At 43.3% G+C, this 20,077-nt stretch overlaps 1 protein-coding gene across 2 annotated transcripts in view; it reads right to left on the bottom strand.

Moving 5' to 3' along the window:
• The window catches only part of LOC119647185, a 35,596-nt gene extending 17,827 nt beyond the window's left edge, over positions 1–17,769 (bottom strand). For both annotated transcript variants that reach the window (XM_038047994.1, XM_038047996.1), the window contains exon 1: positions 17,339–17,769. In XM_038047994.1, the coding sequence (XP_037903922.1) occupies positions 17,339–17,393 (55 nt within the window). In that variant the 5' untranslated portion in view covers positions 17,394–17,769. The remainder of the gene's footprint in view (positions 1–17,338) is intronic.
• Between the last annotated feature and the right edge of the window lie 2,308 nt (positions 17,770–20,077).

Below are 20,077 nucleotides of genomic sequence, written 5' to 3'. Positions count from 1 at the left end.
GGTGGGGTGTACATTTTTTTTCATCAAATATAATTATGTGGGGTATCAAATTAAAGGTCTCGGTTAGTACTTTTTGAAGCCGGTCTTGGTTTTGACATTTGTTGGAAAGGTGGGGAGTGCGGCGGGTTGAAAGTGATCAATTCTTTAAGGGGGCCATTCTCAGAAACTATCAAACTGAAAAATCTGACTGCCAGTATATGGTGCCTGGGCTTCGAAATACTTTCCATACCGATATCTGTTCAAATAAAGTTAATAATAGTATATTACTATAATTTCTAGCAATTCGCTGCAAAACCCCCCTTAAGTTCATCCACGGTGGTGTAGGCTATAATGTGGAGCATGATCTTACCAAGTTTGGTGGAAATCGCACTATTACTAACAAAGTTATAGTACGTCAAAGTTGTTGCTTTGAAAATTGAAGACTATGAATGTCTCATCCTGCCGAGACAAAGAGGGCAAATCTCATTTCTGACAGAATGGGCATATTGTAGTGATGGGTTGAGTAATTTGATGAGCTACTGAACAACCAGAACATCGGCGAGTTGGAGGTCCCGCCAACTGAAGACGACGGACAAATACTGCAACCACCAAGTTTAGGAGAAACAGTTCGTGCAATTCATCGGCTTAAAAATCATAAGTTGCCAGGAGCCGATGAAATTACAGCCGAACTGGGTAAATATGGAGGCGCCCAGTTACACCAAATGGTTCATCAATTTGTGCTCAAGGTATGGGACAGCGAATCAATGCCTGACGATTGGCAACGAGGCATTATCTGTCTCATACATAAAAAGGGAGATATCAAACAGTGCAGTAATTATAGAGGTATCACGTTGCTGAGTACCATCTATAAGATATTCTCCGCTATTTTGCTAGGCTGGATAGCCCCATACGCTCAGAACATCATTTGCCCATACCAAAGAGGCTTCACTCCAGGGAAATCAGCAACAGATCAGATTTTCTCTCTGCGGCTAGCGATGGAAAAACCGTTGGAATATGGACAACAGTTGCACCATCTATTCATCGACTTTAAAGCCACCTATGATAGCACAGCCAGGGTAAAACTATACATGGCCATGAGAGAATTCGGTATCCCGACGAAATTAATCAGACTGACTAGGCTGACCCTGACCAATGTGCGATGCCAGATAAAAGCAGCAGGATCACTCTCAAGACCATTCGACATCAACAAGGGCCTACGACAAGGGGATGCCCTATCATGCGTCCTCTTTAACCTGGCCCTCGAGAAAGTGATCCGTGATGCTGATGTAAATGCAAGAGCTAGGATCCTCTTTAAGTCCACCCAATTACTAGCCTATGCTGACGATATCGACATCATGGGAAGAACCACCCGAGACGTACAAACTGCCTTCATCCAGATCGAGCAGGCGGTAATCGGCGCGAGATGTTGGGCTGCACATCAATGAAGGCAAGACAAAATATATGGTGGCAACGTCAGCACCGAAAACCAACCAACCAACAACATCAAACCGCACTGGTCAAACGGGAAGAGTAAAGATAGGAGAATACAACTTCGAGACTGTTGATAATTTCTCCTATCTAGGATCGAAAATCACAACCGATAACAGCTACGATGATGAAAACCGCACACGGTTGTTGTCAGCCAACAGAGCCTATTTCAGCTTACAAAGACTGTTCCGCTTGAAACGTCTCTCCATAGGGTCAAAGCTCATACTGTACCAGACAATGATCTTGCCAGTCCTCATGTATTCCTCGAAAACTTGGGTTCATAGCAAGAACAATTGCGAACTCTTGGCCGCGTTCGAGAGAAGAATCCTCCGAAGAATTGTTGGCCCCTTCAGACAGCTTTTGGGGATATCGAATTGGTGGACCTCGGCGCGAAACCGGGATGTCTGGAGTTCCTTATTAAGGCAGACCTAGACCGGACGCCTGTTGTTGCGCCGTTGATGATGATGATGATGAATGTCAGTATCACTCGAAAGTGGATACTCTCACATAATATATGCATATATTACGGGCTACGTACTAAGAAATACACAAAACCTTTCGTACCTGAAGCGTCCAGCTTCCGGTTTCCCGACTTGTTAAAAGATATGATTTATGTAAGATTCGCTTACGACTTGATAAAAAAAAGTATTCCAGCCCAGGACTATATTTTGCAGTAGGGAGACTTATTGGAGGCATGGAGCAGATTAAAAATGTAAGGGCCCAACATTTGGAGGAGTTACTTACTGAAATAACATAATCTCTGCACATCGAAGTAGCAAACTCGAAAAGGCACCTACACCTTTATTCGAAGAAGTCAAGGGTGCGTAGTTACAAAAAGCAAGGAGAATGAAGATGGCAAATCGGTTTCATAGAATAACATAAATATCCTGGCATAATCGAAAAAGAGTTCGAAGAAAGCCCCTGGGAAGCTTGATAAAATAGCGAAGGAAGTTGCCTTGGATTTTCGGATAAATTTGACATTTGTTTCACAAACTTTGGTCCAGAAGTCAAGTGTATCTGCATTGAGCAACACCCATTTCTTAAGACACCTACTCGTAGATGTATGTGAGCTATAGAATTTTTCTTTTCCTCTTATTCAACCGGGTTGGGGGCTAAAGTAACTATATATACAAGTGTATTGTAGCATTCCGTCCAGAAGACATTTTAATTCAAATTTAGTCTGAAATTAACTATTGAACTGGCCGGTGCTTGGAAAAAGTTGTTTACTCTATGATCCCGTGCTACTGTCGCGGCTTCAAATCTCGAAACCGTTTATATGATATGTAGATTTCTGTGAAGATGAACAGGATAGTGCAATGTGCCTACCAAAGGCAAGCCTCCTAACTTGGCCATCATAATTCAATTGTGAATTAATTAATGCGTCCTTTATTTCACTTCCAAACTAATTTTTCTAAGTTTCATTCTAACCACTTTCAACCCCTATAAATTGAGGATATATTTTTCATAAAAGAATGAAAGTTTGAATACTGTGCTTTAGCAATGGTTTCATTTCCCCCACATTACTAGAAAACCAAGAGATCCGAAGAAAAATACAGATTTCTTCTTTGGTAATTTGCAATAGAAGATACCTTATGAGAACCCTATTTTGCAAAAGGGTAAACTGCTGGGGATTACAGGTGCATCGTTTCCTCAAAGAGGCCGGTGGAATACCATCGTTTTCAATGGGTCGAAATGGATCACAGAATCGAAAAACGGAGGCGTTCAAGTAGTGGGTGGTTGACGTGTCGGGCTCCGCCTAACGATACTTTTCAAAAATATCTAAAGTTGACATTCCAATTTTAATTGACCTTACCCAACAGCCTTATCGCCAAAACTAATGTGTTTCTAATAATTCTATCAACTTCCAACCAATTGGATGAATAATGGCCTCCCACATGTTATCGCCGGTAATAGATTTCCGGCTAAGTGCCCCGAAATATGTGTAAAATTGAAACTAAAAGCTCCACTCCACCTGCAGGTATCTGGGTAAATGCCGTATCATTGTTTATCGATCACCTAGACAATCATAGATAGATAGATGCCATTAATTCATCAGTTTGTGGACGCGAGGCAATTATACGTTATCGTTATTGCAAATTCAATAACGCGCGTCCCAGAAAAGAAGTCATGTCGCATGCTACCCAGCAATTATGCATGCCTCCAGGTCCTGAGTCGCCTACGGCAGGACACAGGTTCGGGTTTCAAATTGCAAACATCAATCATCCAATATGCCTGCGACCGGGGAGAGGCTTTCGCCGTGGAAGACATCAAACGTAGGTGATGGTGGAAAACGCATTGACACGTAAACCCGAAAAGGATGAAAATTCACTTTCCTTTTATTCGCCCTCCCAGCGGCGAACAACAAAAAAAGCGTGCAGTTTGCTTTTCACGCCTGGTCGCACTTCTTTGAATGGCTTCGCTGCTCGCTCAATGGATGGCGGATTAATGACCAATAACTAACAAATTAGGTGACAACCAATTCCATTCATTACAACAGGTGACAGCGCCGATATGATGGAATTCCAGCGAGATATCGGAGAGAAGAGCGCCAGGATATTGAATGTTGACGCCTGTTGATGGGCTAGACTAGGGTCACCGGTGGCGGCGTAACCTAAACGGTTCGTTTGCCACAGGTGAAAGTTATACGAATATGGAAGAGGATGTGTTCAGATATAAAGTGGCTCGAGGAGGAAGCTTCCAGGTGTGTATAAATAAATTCACTTCAAAGGAGTTGACTGAATAGTACTGGTGTTTGGCGATTCCAAATTAAATTTGTTGGAACTGCTCAAACAAAGTAATTTTGAACTATTAATATTTTACAGTTCTGATCCATTTTGCCTTGGAAGTCGTTAAGGAACATGAATATTTCAGGAACCCTAACTATTCCGGATATTTCAGACATAGAACAAAATAATAAAATGAGAATTACAAACGAAAGAGGATTCATTCTATGCTAAACCCCTAAGTGATGTTACTATCGTTCTACAGTTTGGAGTTTTCAGGCTGTAACTAAAAAGATTTTAGTGACATTGTTGGTTTGCAAGCGCAGTGAAGGCTGCACTTACGTGCATTTATAACAATGATATCCGGAGAAATTTAAGCGAGTGACGGAGCAATCCTACTACCCTCCTTAGGGGACGAAGACATGAACGAATGGCTCAGACAGTACTGCTCCTCCCTCAAGGACGTATGTGAGGGTATGCGGCTGACCCTGAAAAGGGCCTCTGAGCTGCCATCGTTAAAAAAAGTGCTTCCTCTGGCTTCTAGAAAAAGAGCGGAATGGTGCTGGGATTCTGGAACAACTTGGTGCCCAGAATAACCTCAACACTTCACACTGGATGCTGCAAGGCAGCAAAGCAGGAGAGAGAGAGAGAGCCGATAGGCGGGGAACTTTTTTCACTATCGGCGTTTCCGAACCCAATGTTAACAAGGTTCGGGAAAAATCGGGCTGCCGACTCGACTACGGGCTAGGGACCATCACGTTACAAGTCTCGGCTCCTAAAACCATTGAAGGCGACGTGCATCCCCCGGAATCTTCATCTGAAGCGTAGATGAGTTGCCACATTTCCCAAATAAATTTGCAGCATTATAAAGCGGTGACTGTGACTTATCAGTCGTCGGATCAATATCTGCAAGACATTTATATACCTCATACAAGAACCGTGGGTTGTTGGTGGAGTAGTCAGGGGCCTAAAATTCCAACATGTCGACCTGCTGTATGCCAATGGAAGTGATCGACCCTGCTTCTGCATGGTAGTCTCAAAAGACTTCCAGACTAATTTGGTTAATGACCTATGTGGTGGGAACACCACATCGGCTAAACTAACCATAAGAAGTCAACAGAGAGTGCTCTGCATATTTCCCCTATGACGCTAAAGACCTTCCCAGTGGAACATTCATCAGAGCTATCCAATATGTCAAAAGTAGAGGCATGGGGGTAATGGCAGATGTAATGCCAACGCTCACCACATATGCTGGGGAAGTTCCAACATCAATGCAAGAGGATCGAGACTACTGGAGTATCTAGTAGGAACCGATTTGCAGATCTTTACTTTGGGTATTGAACCCATTTTCTTCAATGTGGTCAGGCGAGAGGTCATCGGCATCACTCTCGGTCTCTGGTCGGAGAGTGGAGAGTATCAAACGATATCACCCTCTCTCAGGCGCATTGATTTCGTAATGGGCATGGATCCACCTCCACCACTCCATTTCGGAACCCGCGGAAGACAGATTGGGTGACATATAAAATAGAATTGAGCGCCCGAATCACAATCCCTGAGAAGCGCATCAAATCCATTGCTGGAATTGAGAGGACAACCCAAATGATCACTACTAGCATGAGAGAAGCTTTCGATGAAAGCTGTCCACTCAAGATGCCAAGGAAGGGTAAAACACTAAGGTCGAACTCGGATTTGGCAAAATAGAGGAGAACGTCAAGGATACTCCTCAATCGTGCTCTGAAGGGTGATTCAGCCGTTAGTTGGAATCGCTATAAGGAGGCACAGAAAGCTCTAAAGAGGTGCATAAGATTGGCCAAATGATCATTATGGAAACGCTTTTGCGAAGAGACTAACTCTCTTGAGGCAACCTCAAAGCTGTAGGGGATTCTGTTTAAAGAACGTAGCCAGAAACTGGGTTATTTACGTTTACAGACCGGGAGATACACAGAAAGAAACGGCAAACCATTTGCTTTAAGTGCACTTCCCAGGCAGCACTCAAAATCTAATCTTGTGGCCAACAGGTGCATACAGCCCTCAACCAAGAGACTGGAATCTGGTATGCAAAGTAGTATCACTGGAGGGACTGATATGGGCATTTAACTCGTTCCATAGATACAAGTCTGCAGGTCCGGATGGCTTTATTCCTGCGCTAGTAATAGAGAGAATGGATGCCCTGGGTCCACATAATCGATATATATATCGCGCATGCCGAGCACACGCTTATATTCCAATTATCTGCATGATGTGAAGGTGTTAGTCATTCCCAAACACACATTCCTGCGTGGCTACTTCACCATAGGCAACACACCTACCAGAAAGGCAAATCCACGGAGACAGCATTCCATGATCTCACGGCAAAAATTGAAGAGGCGATGTCCGGAAAAGAATATGCCTTAAGCGCATTTATGGACATCGAAGGTGCCTTCAATTATGCCCCATTCGCGGCAATTTGTGATGCAGCAAAACAGTATGGAATCGAACCGCTGCTAATCAGTTGGACCCTTCACATGCTAGAGTGGAGAAAAATTCGCATATCGGTCGGCCAGAAGTCTATTGAAGCAGGATTTCTTAGGGGCTGCCCACAGGGAGCTCTCCTCCGCTGCTATGGCTCTTGGTAATGAATACCCTGCTGTGGCTCCTAGAGGACAAAAAAGTCTTCGCGCAAGCATTTGCGGACGACCTAGCCGTAATAATTACCGGCAAGTTTACGGACACAGTATGTCACCGCTTGAATTCAACTCTGCATAAAATCCACAGTTGGTGCCTTCGCAATGGACCCACAGTGAATGCTAGAAAGTCTGGACTAGTTATGTTCACTAGGAACGTCAGGTGGGGCAGTTATACACTATCCACCTTAGCCGGGGACGAAAATCCAGCTGGCACAAACAGTCAAGTATTTAGGGGTACATTTAAACTACAAGTTAACGTGGAAGCACCATATCCAGGAACAATATCAGAAATCCTGCAGATTGCTCTGGTGCTGTAGGAATGCGATAAGTAAGACCTGGGGACTTTTACCAAAGCGGATATACTGGATGTATACATCCATAATAAAACCCATTTCGATGTATGCATGCATCGTCTGGTGGCCGAGACTGAACTTTGCGAACAGCTGGAAGCCGCTAACGCAGAGGCTTGGTTGCATAAGTATTACTGGAGCAATGAGTACTACGCCGACTGCGGCACTTGAAGCTATCCTAAATCGACCCCCCATTCACTTAGAGGTGAAAAGGAAAGCAGCCTATGACGCATATAGACTCGATACCATTGGCGCGTGGAGAGGCGGCCAATCGCACGGTCATGCGTCTATCTAGAAATTCCCTGACAAACATCCGGTAGCTCTGATGCCGACCGATCATATGGTTTTCAGGTTTGTCTTTCAGAAGATATACACTGCTCTAATCACCGAAAGAGAAGAATGGTCGACAAATGGCCATGAGTCTTTTCAGATTACAGACTTAATAATCTTCACCGATGAATCAGTTATGGAGGGTGGATCGGGCGTAGGGGTGTTCTTGGGAATCCGATTATGGAACTGGCCCGATCCCTCGGAAAAAGGACGGCCATATTCCAGGCGGAGATATATGTCATTTCATTGGTGGCAGAAGAATGTCTGCGACAAAAATGGAGAGGTCGCACCATTCCAATCTGTTTCGACAGTCGGGCGGCATTATCAGCACTAAATAGCATCGACATATCAAGCCAGTTGGTATGGAGTTGGCATCAGGTGCTGTGGGTGCCGGGGTACTCTAACATCGCTGGTTATGAGGAGCCTAACACACTGGTTCGTCGAGGATCTGGATCCACAATGGTGGGACTAGAAACAGCAGGTTTTCTTCAACGAAGAATTTGCACACTCTCTGCCTCAGGAGAATGTTCTCAGATTCACTAAAGCCTGCGAACGCCGTAGGTGGAGAGCCATTGAATAGGCGATTTACAGGAATGGTACAATGGGCCTAAAATTGGCCTGAGTGCTCGGAGCTGCGGCGTTTTGTTTGGCTGAAGTAACGTATTGGGCGTGGGATTGGCGACCTGTGTAGAGGCCTATTCTACCTTCCTTGTCGAAAAGACGATTATCACTTTTGTAGGGAAGGAGAATTTGTGGGAATTGGTTCAAGCGGAACTAAGGAGTGTAACAGACTACTTTCATGGAAATTGACCGCGTTTCTAGCCAGGACTGCGTCGATGCGTGGTGTTTTGGAGTCTTCGCAAAAGATCCGGTTATATATATACTTTGTACCGTCGTCGTTTTTAAATATGTCGATACAATGGCGGAGGATTTGCCTCGCCTTGAGGTGCAGCCTCTCCATCTGATAAGGAGAGGTGTCCGTCCAGAAGATGAAGCCGAAAGTGATTAGAGGTCGGATTGACCGCTTCTAGCCAAAAATCTTGACTTTTGGAGAGGTGGCATCTTAAAGTGGAGTATATGGTATAACGATCTGAAGGAAGGAGGACATCGGAAATCATTTTCGGAGTCACCTTTATCTTTCCCTTCAAGACGATTTCCACTTAGTGAATTATTGGTAGAGTTTATCTAAATATGAATTCAGACGAGTCCCGCCGCGTACTATGTTCCTCGTGGTGGTGTAGAGGATAAGGTTGCCGACGTATTGAAGGATTTTGATAGGATTAGATGTGGAAGCAGGTTTCGGGATAACCGCGATAAAGAGTAAGGAAAGGATGCAGAGAGGACTGAGGCTTGTTGAGTTCCAGCTGGTTTGATGAAAGGGGAAGATAGTTGCTCCTGAACTTTTACTTGGGATTCCCCTCTATTAAGAATGGTAAATATTAGTTTATAGAGGTGCGGATGGAAGTGTAGTATGTCGTTTAGCTTATAAACAATTCCATATTGCCATACAGAGTCAAAAGCTTTCCTTATGTCAAGGAAACAAGCTGTTACAGGCGTCTTGCGGCTAATTCCGGAATGTTCAACCGAACGACCTATTCAGTTAGTGAACTAAAAGTCCGAGATAGAGTTGTTTCAAAACAACCATCAATAAGTATGGTCCGTTCGAACATTTTAGGCGTGGTTGAAAGGATAGAGATAGGTCTATAGCTATCCGGAATGAGAGGATTTTCGATGATTAGAGTATACTTCAAATAAGGTCAAATGAGCGTTTAGCAAGAATTAGTTGAATAATGTTAACAAGAAGGGGCTGATGGAAACAGATCAGTTTTTAAGGATTATGGAAGGCATTTGATCAAGCCCGGTCAGTTTTCTGTTCTTACTCTGTTTTCTGCACATTGCGACCATCTTGGACTTAATGAAGTTAATAGGCAGGATTGAATCAGTAAGTCTGTTTGGGAGGAGTAGGTATTTGAATAGCCTAGCATGACTGACTGTACGACAGTGAGGATCGAACGGAGTTAATTGATGCATTGACCTCAGCTTCCAACCTTTAATCAAGCATGTGGAGAGTAAAATGGTTAGCAATGACGTTTGATTTTTCGGGAGGGGATATGTTTTGTGGAAGGATGTCGTTAGGGCTGGAAGTTTTGCCAAGTCGCCGGAATACTTGCCTGAGCTGCCCTGTATGTGCTTGAATTTAGCTCAATGTTGGAGAGGCGATTCTTGTAGTGAATGTTTGAAGGATATCGTCCGGGAGGGAGATAAGGTTACGGAAGTTGAGGGAGCGTGTTGGTACGAACTCGTTGCATACCATTTACCTCAGTATATTGACGAACTGCACTATCAATGGTATAGCCTGGCTTTGAGGGATTGGTTTATGAGCCGTCAGTTGCCGTTCCTAAAGTACAGAGCTGGATGTCGACAATAATGGAGTCGTGTCTCAGGAACAATTTGAAGTCGTGCTTTCGAGGCCGACCAACTAGAAAGTTCATGTTCAACTCAATGATCTTAACAACCATGGTTTGATGCCAAAAGATTGACCATCGTGTTGGTTAGAAGGTACATGTGGCGCCGGGTGGCTTAGGCTGCTGCTGCCCAATGTATTAGCGAAAGACAAGGAAGGCCGAGTAAAAGAAGGAGTTCAAATCACATGCGTTCTAGTGGTTGGAATTGGGTTGGATTTTGTTGGGGTTTGCCGTTTACTATTAGATTTCACAGTAGAAGCGACACAAGGTGGCGTTGATGCTGCACAATTGGTCTGCTTGGGGCGAGACACTTAAATATGTTTCATATATTTTATTGGCTTAGTATTTGGTGACTGTCCGCTATGCAGAGCGCCAACTCGGATTTTAGCTAACTAGCGAGGAAAAAATAGCAGCACACTGAAGTTAGAGCATGCACACATTTCTGGTGGCGCTTGCATTTAATAATAGTAAACGATTTAGAAAATTGAGAGAAACGGCATTTCTATTGTGGGTGATGCTATGCAATGGAACCTCCAGTTCCACGATAACCGACGGTTAGGTCGACCTGGCACTATGTGGCGTGGAGCAGCAAAGGAAGAGTGCAAGCTTTTCAAAAAATCATCCAGGGAGTTGAAGCACATTGCGAGGAATCGACCGTAATAACATATGGGTGTGGATAACTTGCCATGCCCCACATAGGCGTTTATGAGAGCTGATTCGAAGGGCAACAGATATCGTTTTATTCTTCCTTTTTGCTAGTGACCCCAGGACTTGGTATAGCGCATCAATCAAACTAACCTGCCGTCATTGCCAGCAGACTCCCTCTATGATCAATACATCGGCGGGTACCTCGTGGAAACTTAAAAATAATTTGTTGTTTTAGATTATCTTTAGCCCCATAATGCGTTGACGAATGCTTCGCGCTTTCGAATAAGAGGGAACATTGACACCAAGAACCTCTAGTTTATTTTGGTATTGAAATAGCTGTACTGTAGGCTTTGGACAAAACACCGAAACCATCCAGGGAAAACTTCACAATCTACGGCCGACTGGGTCTATACAGCGGATAAACGACTGGATGATTCCGATGCTTATCTCGAAGAGACAGTAATCAGATCAGCAGCGAGCAATAGGAGAATTCGACTGCGAGAATTGGAAGTGATGTGCCTTGGGAAATGTAAGTTGTGGAAGACTCTCTTCCTCCGCTAGAGACGTTTCAAAATTAGATGAACAGTCAGAGCAGCATAACAGTTCCACCAGCGGCTATATCGTCGTTGCGGGTGGCCTCAGTGGCTGCCATGAGAATAAAGGCTTCTCGTCTTCCAACATTTTATTATGAGAATAGTATAACACAGATTGACTGCTATATATTCTAGTAGGCCGCCATCATTTTCTCATCGTTATTAACAGCAAAGCTGTGCCCATCCCACCCGTCACCATCCTACCTTAACATCAGCTGTTGATTGCTATCTTGAGCATCGAACATCGAATCGAGCAATTTGAAGACGGCACTGGCCTGCCTTGAATCAAATTTTGTCGATTTCGCGAAAAAAAGTAGTAAACTAATGTGGAATTAAACCAAAGGCGCGATTACTCGGTGCTTGGGACACCAAGCCTGATGAGCGATTCTTGACGATGTCCAAATCACGTGAAGGAACGCTTCCACCAATGCCTTCCTGATACAACTTTAACGAATTGACAAATTTATAAGAATGCAAATCGTGGAGCAAGGAATGTGAGTAACCCGTTACACACCACGCATCCAGCATGCGGTCGAGAAGAAAAAAATCACCTCATCGAGGATAGCTGAGCGGGAGACAATTCCAGGGAAAATTAACAGTTCCTCCCTTGAAATTGGCAAAAGGGAAAGAATCGAAAAATGGTAAATTCGAGCAGCGTGCGAAGGTTGGTCATAAAGAAGTGAAAGTGCCAAAAGGACCAATAGTAGATTCGTTCGGAAATAATGATTATTTTTAGGAAAGGAGATATGTCTCATGCCGACATCCTTGGGAGAGTGCGAATCTAGAAGTGACAAATTTGGGCGGTACAACTCTCTTGCTCTTCTTAGTGCGCGCAATATGAGAATATCTTAGACAGTTTGGTGTTAGGCGCTAAAGGACACAGACTTAAAATTGTTGTCGGCCATGTCAGAACGCGGGCATTCGATTAGGAAAGCCAAGTAATGAACACCAGTAGCCAAACCCTATTTTCATTAGACAACGTTGGATGATTGCCCACCTTCCCAGGTAGAGGGTAAGGCTCGATCGTCGATCTGAGTTACCTTATTAAATCATTTTCGGGAGGGATGGTCAGGAGAACGAGTGAATAATACACCGGCATTCACCACCAGATCATTTGTATCGACATTAGAAACGGAGGTGGCGAAGCCGCAACAGAAGTGAAAAGTGGCTGATGTATAGTACTTGGGCTTTCGAGGAAGAGACATTCCATGCAGCAATGGAGGGAAGTCACGAATTGAATGGAACTGCGCTGGAAACAGCAGAATTGCTACAGCTAGTCGTGTCTTGTGGCAAATTCAAACCAATGGGGTGCTGCTCTACAAGGTCGTAATAAACCCGAGTCGTGATCAAAAATCAACTCAAGTGACGTGACCGTAACTCTTGTTCAAAATAATTAGAATTCTTTAACGTAAATAATTTAAACTTTAGAAACTCCGCAGAAGTACGTTGGATACAATTCTTTCCTCGTAACATGAAGAAAACAGATCTCAGCCTACGGCCCAACAGCAGGTGTTCCCCAAGGTTTTCTGTTGGGATCGCTGCTGTGGATCAAAGGTGGATGAGGTGCTCGCGTGCCACAGGAGGCAACGTTAATTGGTTTTGCAGATGATCTGGCGATGGTTATAGCTGTAAAGCAGTCGTTTCAAAATCAGTCCTTAGATACCTGGGGGTAATGATTGATGCCAAATTGAACTTGAAGGGGCGCTTGGCCTATCCACGAGGAAAGGCAGCAAAAGATAGTTCATCTCTATCAGCAATGATGTCTTATATCGTATGCCCAAAATAACATATTGTCAACGGTGGCTTTTCTTAGCGATGGTAAAATCCATCGTGCTATGCGTGGTTTTTGCGTGGGGAGAGCACTGCACAACATGATGAACCAGAGAAGGATGAGTTCGACTAATCATGATAAAAGTGTGTAGCGCATGTAGGACGGTGTTCTCGCGGAAATGACTCCCTTGGATCTTCTAGACAATGGGGCGCATTGTCTCTACCAGGGAAAGAAGGAGGGCAAATCCGTTTGCATGGTTTTGAAAAGCCCCCAAGAAGGAGCTGTTCAGGAGATGGCAGCAACAGTAGGATAATTTCGGAAAAAGTCAATGGACCCACAAATTGATTCCGTGTATTGGGAGGTGGATCAAGCGGAAATATGGAGAATTGAATTACCACCTAACGCAAATCCTTGCGGGCATGATAATTATTAGCATTGGTTTAGATTAGATAAGTCCTCCAATTGTTCTTAATGCACCGCTACCCTTAAAGACTCGAAATTTGCAGGTGAAGGAGGGAGGTTGAATGACGCTCTCAACGTGATTATTGGACACAATAATCTCCTGGAAGAAATGCCGAGGTTGGAAGTACGTCAAACGGAGGGGGGAGGTTGAATGACGCTCTCAACGTGATTATTGGACACAGTAATCTGCTGGAAGAGTTGCCGAGGTCGGAAGAGCGTCAAACGTATAATGATGACCGCAACACAAAAAAATGACCCGAAGGGAACTGCGCCGGAAATGCTGAGTCAGTTATGTTATGGCAAACACGAACCCATAGACCGCTGCTTACAAGGTTGTAATGAACAAGATTCGTGGGCAAAAACTTACTTCGACTAACATGCCTGTGACTCTTGCTCAGAATAATTAACATTTTTTTCCCCACAATCAAAAAAACTGGACCTTAGTCTACAAGGTTAGATATTGTCTTCTATTTTTAGTTAAGCCTAAAATTGATAGGCCAGTAGCTTTTAGTAGCTTTGTACTGATGAAGGGGGTAAGTTGCTCCCACAATATATATCTACACTGTAAAATAAAAATTGTAGGTTGGACTAAGCTACTGGTCTATCAATCTTAGCCTACGGTTCAACAGTAAGCGTTCCTCAAGGCTCGGTGGTTGGACCCTAGTTATGAAACGTAATGTGTGGTGGAGTACTTAGTTTTCGCGTACAGAGGAGGAAACATTGATTGGTTTTGTAGATGACATGACGGAAATTAAAGCTGTCAGGCATCCGGAAACGTGGAACTTTCTGGAAGTGAAACCATCTCTGCCATCAAAACTGGAACTGGCGGACAAAAAGTCGGAGGCAGTTCTTATTACTAATCGAAGGAAAAATAATACAAAATACGGGTTATAATCAAGGGGTCATTTTAATATTGATTCTTAGATACCTGTGGGTAATGATCGATGCCAGGCTGAACTTCAAAGGGCACTTAGACTATGCGTGAGAAAAGTTCATCTCCACCAAGAATGATGCCTAATATTTGAGGGTAAAATATCGTCTCCGCCGACTTATCGCAGGGCTTCTGACATCCATCGTGCTATACACAGTTCTTGCCTGAACGGAAGCACTCAACAGCACGACGAAGCGGGGAAGGGCAGGTTTGGTATACCAGCCAGCTGCACTGAGGGTGCGCAACAAAATGATTCTCTTGGGTTTACTCGCGAATGAGGCATATTGGCTCTACCAGTGGACATGGAGAACTTATTTCGGACTAATATATGTCTTTACTGGTTGGACGTGTCCCCCGAATGTGCCGCTACACTCTAGAGCCTGGAGCATTTTATCATTTTATATTCCACTGCCCGGGATTCACGGATAAAAGAGGGAGGTTGAATGACAATGAGGTCTGAAGCAGATTGGAGTAAACATAACAATAACCGCGATACAAGAAAACCAATAGGAAATGGATCGAGTAAGGAAAGCGTAACGAAAGCGTGACTTGATCGTGCTAATAGCGACCAGAGCCCTCCCCGTGAAGCAGTACTTTCCGGGGGGATACCGGCATTGAAGTACGAGTGGTTTCAATAAGAATCCCACAAACGGCTGCAACCTGTTACAGCAGTGTCTTTTTAAGATCCTTCACCCATAAAAAAAGGACAGATTGCGGTGGAGAAAGTCAACGTGGTCGGGTCGTTCTGGAGTAAATGAGCAATCAAATCAAAGAAAAATTTGATTATGTGAAGTGAAGATTCGGGAGTGTCGTTGAAAGTGGCTCATGTTCGTAATCTGTGTCTGGCCAAGAACTAAAAAGATCTTTTGGCCGGTCTCGACTAGAACTACATTTTAAAAAAGTTGGGCTTTGAAATTTAAAAAAAACGATTCAACTTCCATAATATCACACTTATCAACGAGGCGGCGTCTGTAAAACATAAAGGGTAGATTCTCAGATTGCAAAAATTGCTTAGAAAAAAGGGAAACCCTTTTGATTAAATTTTCAATGCGGATGAAAAAATATTAATTTAGAAAATGGGCTTAAAAGGAATTTTTATTTTCAAAGCGAAACGAACTGCTCTGGAAAGGCTATCAGAAGATTTACGCCCGACGGCCATTTCAAAAATGGACCGGTTCAACTGGAAAGAAACTTTCTTTCATCGAAGTCTTCAAAAAGGCGGATTTTCAGTTCCATCAGAAGCAGAGGCACCTCATCAGATGCTACCCCACTTGCGAGCTGAAAGTGGCTATCGACGGTAATAGCTCAATTATATATATTCGCAAATATGACGTGAGTGTGAATTATATTCAAGCGAAGATCACCTTATGTTCAAACCTCAACTATGTAGGTCATAGGAAAGTGTAGGTAATTGTGAAATTTTTATTTGGGAATTGGCAGAATCCTGAGTCAGTATCTACCTAATTAAGGATCGGACCAATTGGGAGGAGACTTTCTTCCAGGGGTGTTCGTGGACCACAAAAGTATTTACGTTTATATATAAAGGGACGATTGTCACTTGCAGACACTTTCGATCACGCTACTACCAAGGCAGAGGTGAGGTGAGTTGACTTTGCCCAGATCGAAACTGTCCATTTCAAAGAATTATTGCCGTAGCCGTTCAAATCAGGAGATGGTGAAAAAATTTACTTTAAACGATGAACTAAAACCCACCCAGATAATGCGAACGATTCCTGAAAGGTCGAATCACTCTGACCCACTAAAAATGGGACCCTTCAATGCAATGATCTCAACATTGTTTTCAATGCCCTTCATTGCAGCATGTACCATCGAAATCGAAGTGGAGAATGGCTTTCAGTTATCGGTCATTGAAACCCTCATCAAGAAAAAAATGAAACACTAAAAAATCCAAGTTCTGATATCCTTTTTGGCCAAAATGAAGAAAAGATCAGGGGCGCGCACTCATTGGCTTCATCAAAACTCAAATGATTGATGAAATAGTCGAAAACCGACATGAGTAGGATACACCAAATCAAAACCAGGCTAAGATCCAAAATTGAAACACGGCCTAGCGGAGCCTACAAAGTAGCGTGTTCAGACTGTGGGAAGAATTACATAGGGCAACCAAAATGATTGATTTAGGTACGGGAAACCAATAACCGTGATATAACCTTTTCTAAATAAAGTGTGTGTCACAGACAGACAGACTGCAAACCGATTTTATTAAAATTTTGTTTGTTAAATAGAAAATAATTTATCAAAACTGGTTAGTGTTATCCAAGCAGAATTGATGTTAAAAGCTAAAGGAGATATCAAGGAAATGTTCAGTTCGATCGAGATGAGTCAGGATCGCAAACATCATCCCACCTATATCGCAATATCCACAATAGTTACTCATTTTTAACTGGGCTTTGGATATCAAATTTCAAGAGAGTAAGCCTTTTAAATGATGGAGAAGGTAGTAAGCAATTGTCCACGTCCTTGATAGGTTCTCAAGAATTTCCAATAAAATACAATAATATCCGTTTGATATCTTAATGGAAAAACTGAAATTGTAGATCAAACTGCGAACCAAACATTTAATTCTTCACGCTTTTCCCCCACAAACTACGGAAGTTTCTATAATACAAAAAGTCACCTAATTCTTCAAAGACTTCTCGCCAAGTCTCGAATTCATCAGAACTAGTTATGTCATTTTAAGGATCTGTAGCGGGGATTTCACTAACGATTTTACGCAGTTGTGAACAGCAAATCTCAAAAAATAGTTAAGACTTGTTTGACGAAGTTGGTCCTTAAAGTAGAAAGAAGACATCCAAAGTAAAATTTGAACGGGAACAACAAAACACTTTTTTCCCGTTTAATTTTAGTTTGGAAATCTGATGAATCTTCTGAAAACTTTATTCACTGCAGGAACAACTACACATCCGCTTACCTGCTACCGTACAAAGGCTCACAGCTAAGCACGTCCAAACTACAAAATTCGCCATTTGTGATCCTATTTTTCCGCTGATTGAAAAACTCCCAAAGGATTTATTTTTAAAACGGTAAAACTAATTTTTCCACCCGAAATAAATATTGAGCTCCACAGATTCACTTCACTTTAATCACAACATTACAGCCAAATGTCTGCTTACGCACTATTAAAAAATCCCTTAACGAATTCCGGGTTTTATCCAGTACCCCTTTCCGTACTAAATTGCTCTCGACCCGGAAAAAAGTAACCGTTACTATTTAATCGTTAAAAATTATCCTTGAAACGGTTGTGTATCCTTGCCGGGCGCGGTTTAGATAGTCCCTGTTCCAAAAGTCTCTTTCTCTATACTACGATTCGTATGACGACCTGTTGCAGGCAGCTAGTCCTTTAACTGAACTTTGATTTGTAATGTTCGCAGCTTTTATATGTCTGTTGGCAAGAAGATAGTCGCGCGCTCTTTAGCACCTCTAAAGTGTCTTCTTCGTGTTCGCGGAAATCAGTCAGTCAATGGACGGTGTCTGTATCAGAAAATGCGGGAAAAATGAAAAACAAACGCACTATAGGGGATAGGAGCCGACAGGAGAGCCGAAGTCGGTTGGGTTATCAACTGAGTTACGACGGTCAGGAACTTTGAATTTCCAATCCTAACTATGCACCTTTTGATGCGCAAATCTCCTAGAAGAATAGGGAGGGTGTCATTTTATTATGATAAAAAATAGATGGGTAATCGACCCAGTCTTCGCCCCAAAATATTCAATTATTAACAGCTTTTGAGCCCAAATGTCAGGCAAATAAAATAGCGAGGCGCCTGGTTATCAGTGCGGATATTGGCTTGATAAGAGTCTTATGTACTCAACGATAAATGCCAATTCATCCGTTTATCAAATCCATACTTAAATGAAGTACGAATAGCTCCCTGATGGCGTGTTGCCCCTACGCAAATTTCAAAATCATCCCTGTACATGCGTAGTTAATCCAGCGGTGAGGACTTTTAAGCCATTAGAGTTGTAGGTGATAGCTATCGTCATAAACTGCGAAACCTGACGGAATGTGTAAAAGCACAACAGGAGGCAACGTCACACCTCCATTTTGTGTATATTAACGACCAGGTAAGATCCACAGGATAGTTATCTGTTTTACTCTATATTGGAGGTGAGCAACGATGTGGTGACATGAAAATATTTGTTACTCTGATTCATGGCTATTTTCAACGAAACTAACAAGGAAATGGTTTGATCTAGTAGTTGCAGCTGATGGAAACATTATCTTCTCTCTTGAGCATTCATGAAATAGAAATTTTTAAGAGCAAACTACCCTTATTTTAGTTCTATTAATGTTTTAACGAATGGCGCCCAATGTGGGTATCAACATTTTAAAACCCTTGTTTAAAAACTGAAGAAACACGATTTTGGAGACCGTAATGACAATAAGACATTGAGATATTTGTGAGTTTTTGCAGCTCCCTCGGCTCGTCAGTTACGTTTTTAGCGTAAGTTAGGTCATGCTCCGAAGGGACTCCATAAATACTGACTGCGGATGCCTCTAGAAACTGAGAAACGGTTCGACAAGCGTAAAGAAGTGAAGCCGCTTATTGTCGTTTGGACTGGAGGCGATGTAATTTTTATTTTTGGGAGTAGTGAGTGTTGGACTTACGTAACAGTACGTCGTCGGGCTACCAACTAAATACTTATCTGTCATCAGAGAATTAGCCTGGAATCGTTTGACACATTGCTTCGGGTTAGCCCTCCCGTTCTCCCGGCTTTGGGAGCCTTCAAGTCACCAACGGGAGGAGAGGGGAGGAAGAGAGTTGTTAGTACAGAGAACCCCTTGCCATCCGCTCCCTTTGCCGGCTGAGTTAAATCTTCCTTGCACTAAGAAGGACCTGAACTTAATGCGCAATACGACTCCTGCTGCCAGCGCCGACAATGTTGTCTGCAGAGAGCTCCTTTGTGTCTGCATTGTTTACGATAACCCGTTTGCCAGTCCATTGCAGAACTGAATCCTTTGCAGGTAAGACTGAAAACCTCCACTCCCTCCATGTACCTCCTTGTTAAAGGCATCAGCCCATATCTTCGCTCCATAGGGCAGAACAGACTGCGCTGCTCCAATAAGAAAACATCTCCTTGTAGATACAGGACCCCCAACATTCACCACTGGCTGACACACGGTTGCGACTCCAGCTACAGCCTGCTGCTTTAATTTGCTCGAAGAAGCTCATCTTCAAGTCGAGCATTCGACCAAGGTATTTAACGGCTTTTTTGACTTTGTAGTCAACTCGCCGATCGATATGGGATGCATGGTTTGGATTCCCTTTCTGGTCAAAATCACTATGTGATTTCCACCCTCCTCTGCCCCTCTTATGTCTCATAGAGCAGGGAGCACTCTTTTAGATAAAGCCTTAATATCCGCCAGAGATAGTGTGGCACGTGGAATAAGTTTTCTAATGAGCCTAGCAAAAATGGACATCTTATGGAATTTAAGGCATTTCGGACATCAAGCGTTATAAATCGCCGGTGCAGATCGCTTCACCGAGGCTACAATTGATGCGCTTTTCGAGTACTTTCCCGGCCGTGTCAAGCATACACGGCCGGTATGTAGATGTCGGTTGCGGGTCTCTTTTTCCCTTGCTGATCATTACGAGTTTCGCTGCCTTTCAGCGACAAGGAAAAATGCTCTCCTTGAAGCAAGCGTTTCACA

Source organism: Hermetia illucens, chromosome 1, assembly GCF_905115235.1.
Source record: "Hermetia illucens chromosome 1, iHerIll2.2.curated.20191125, whole genome shotgun sequence".
Taxonomy (NCBI): Eukaryota; Metazoa; Arthropoda; class Insecta; order Diptera; family Stratiomyidae; genus Hermetia; species Hermetia illucens.
The sequence above is the reverse complement of the archived record's forward strand: the minus strand, read 5'-3'. Positions and strand labels throughout refer to the sequence as shown.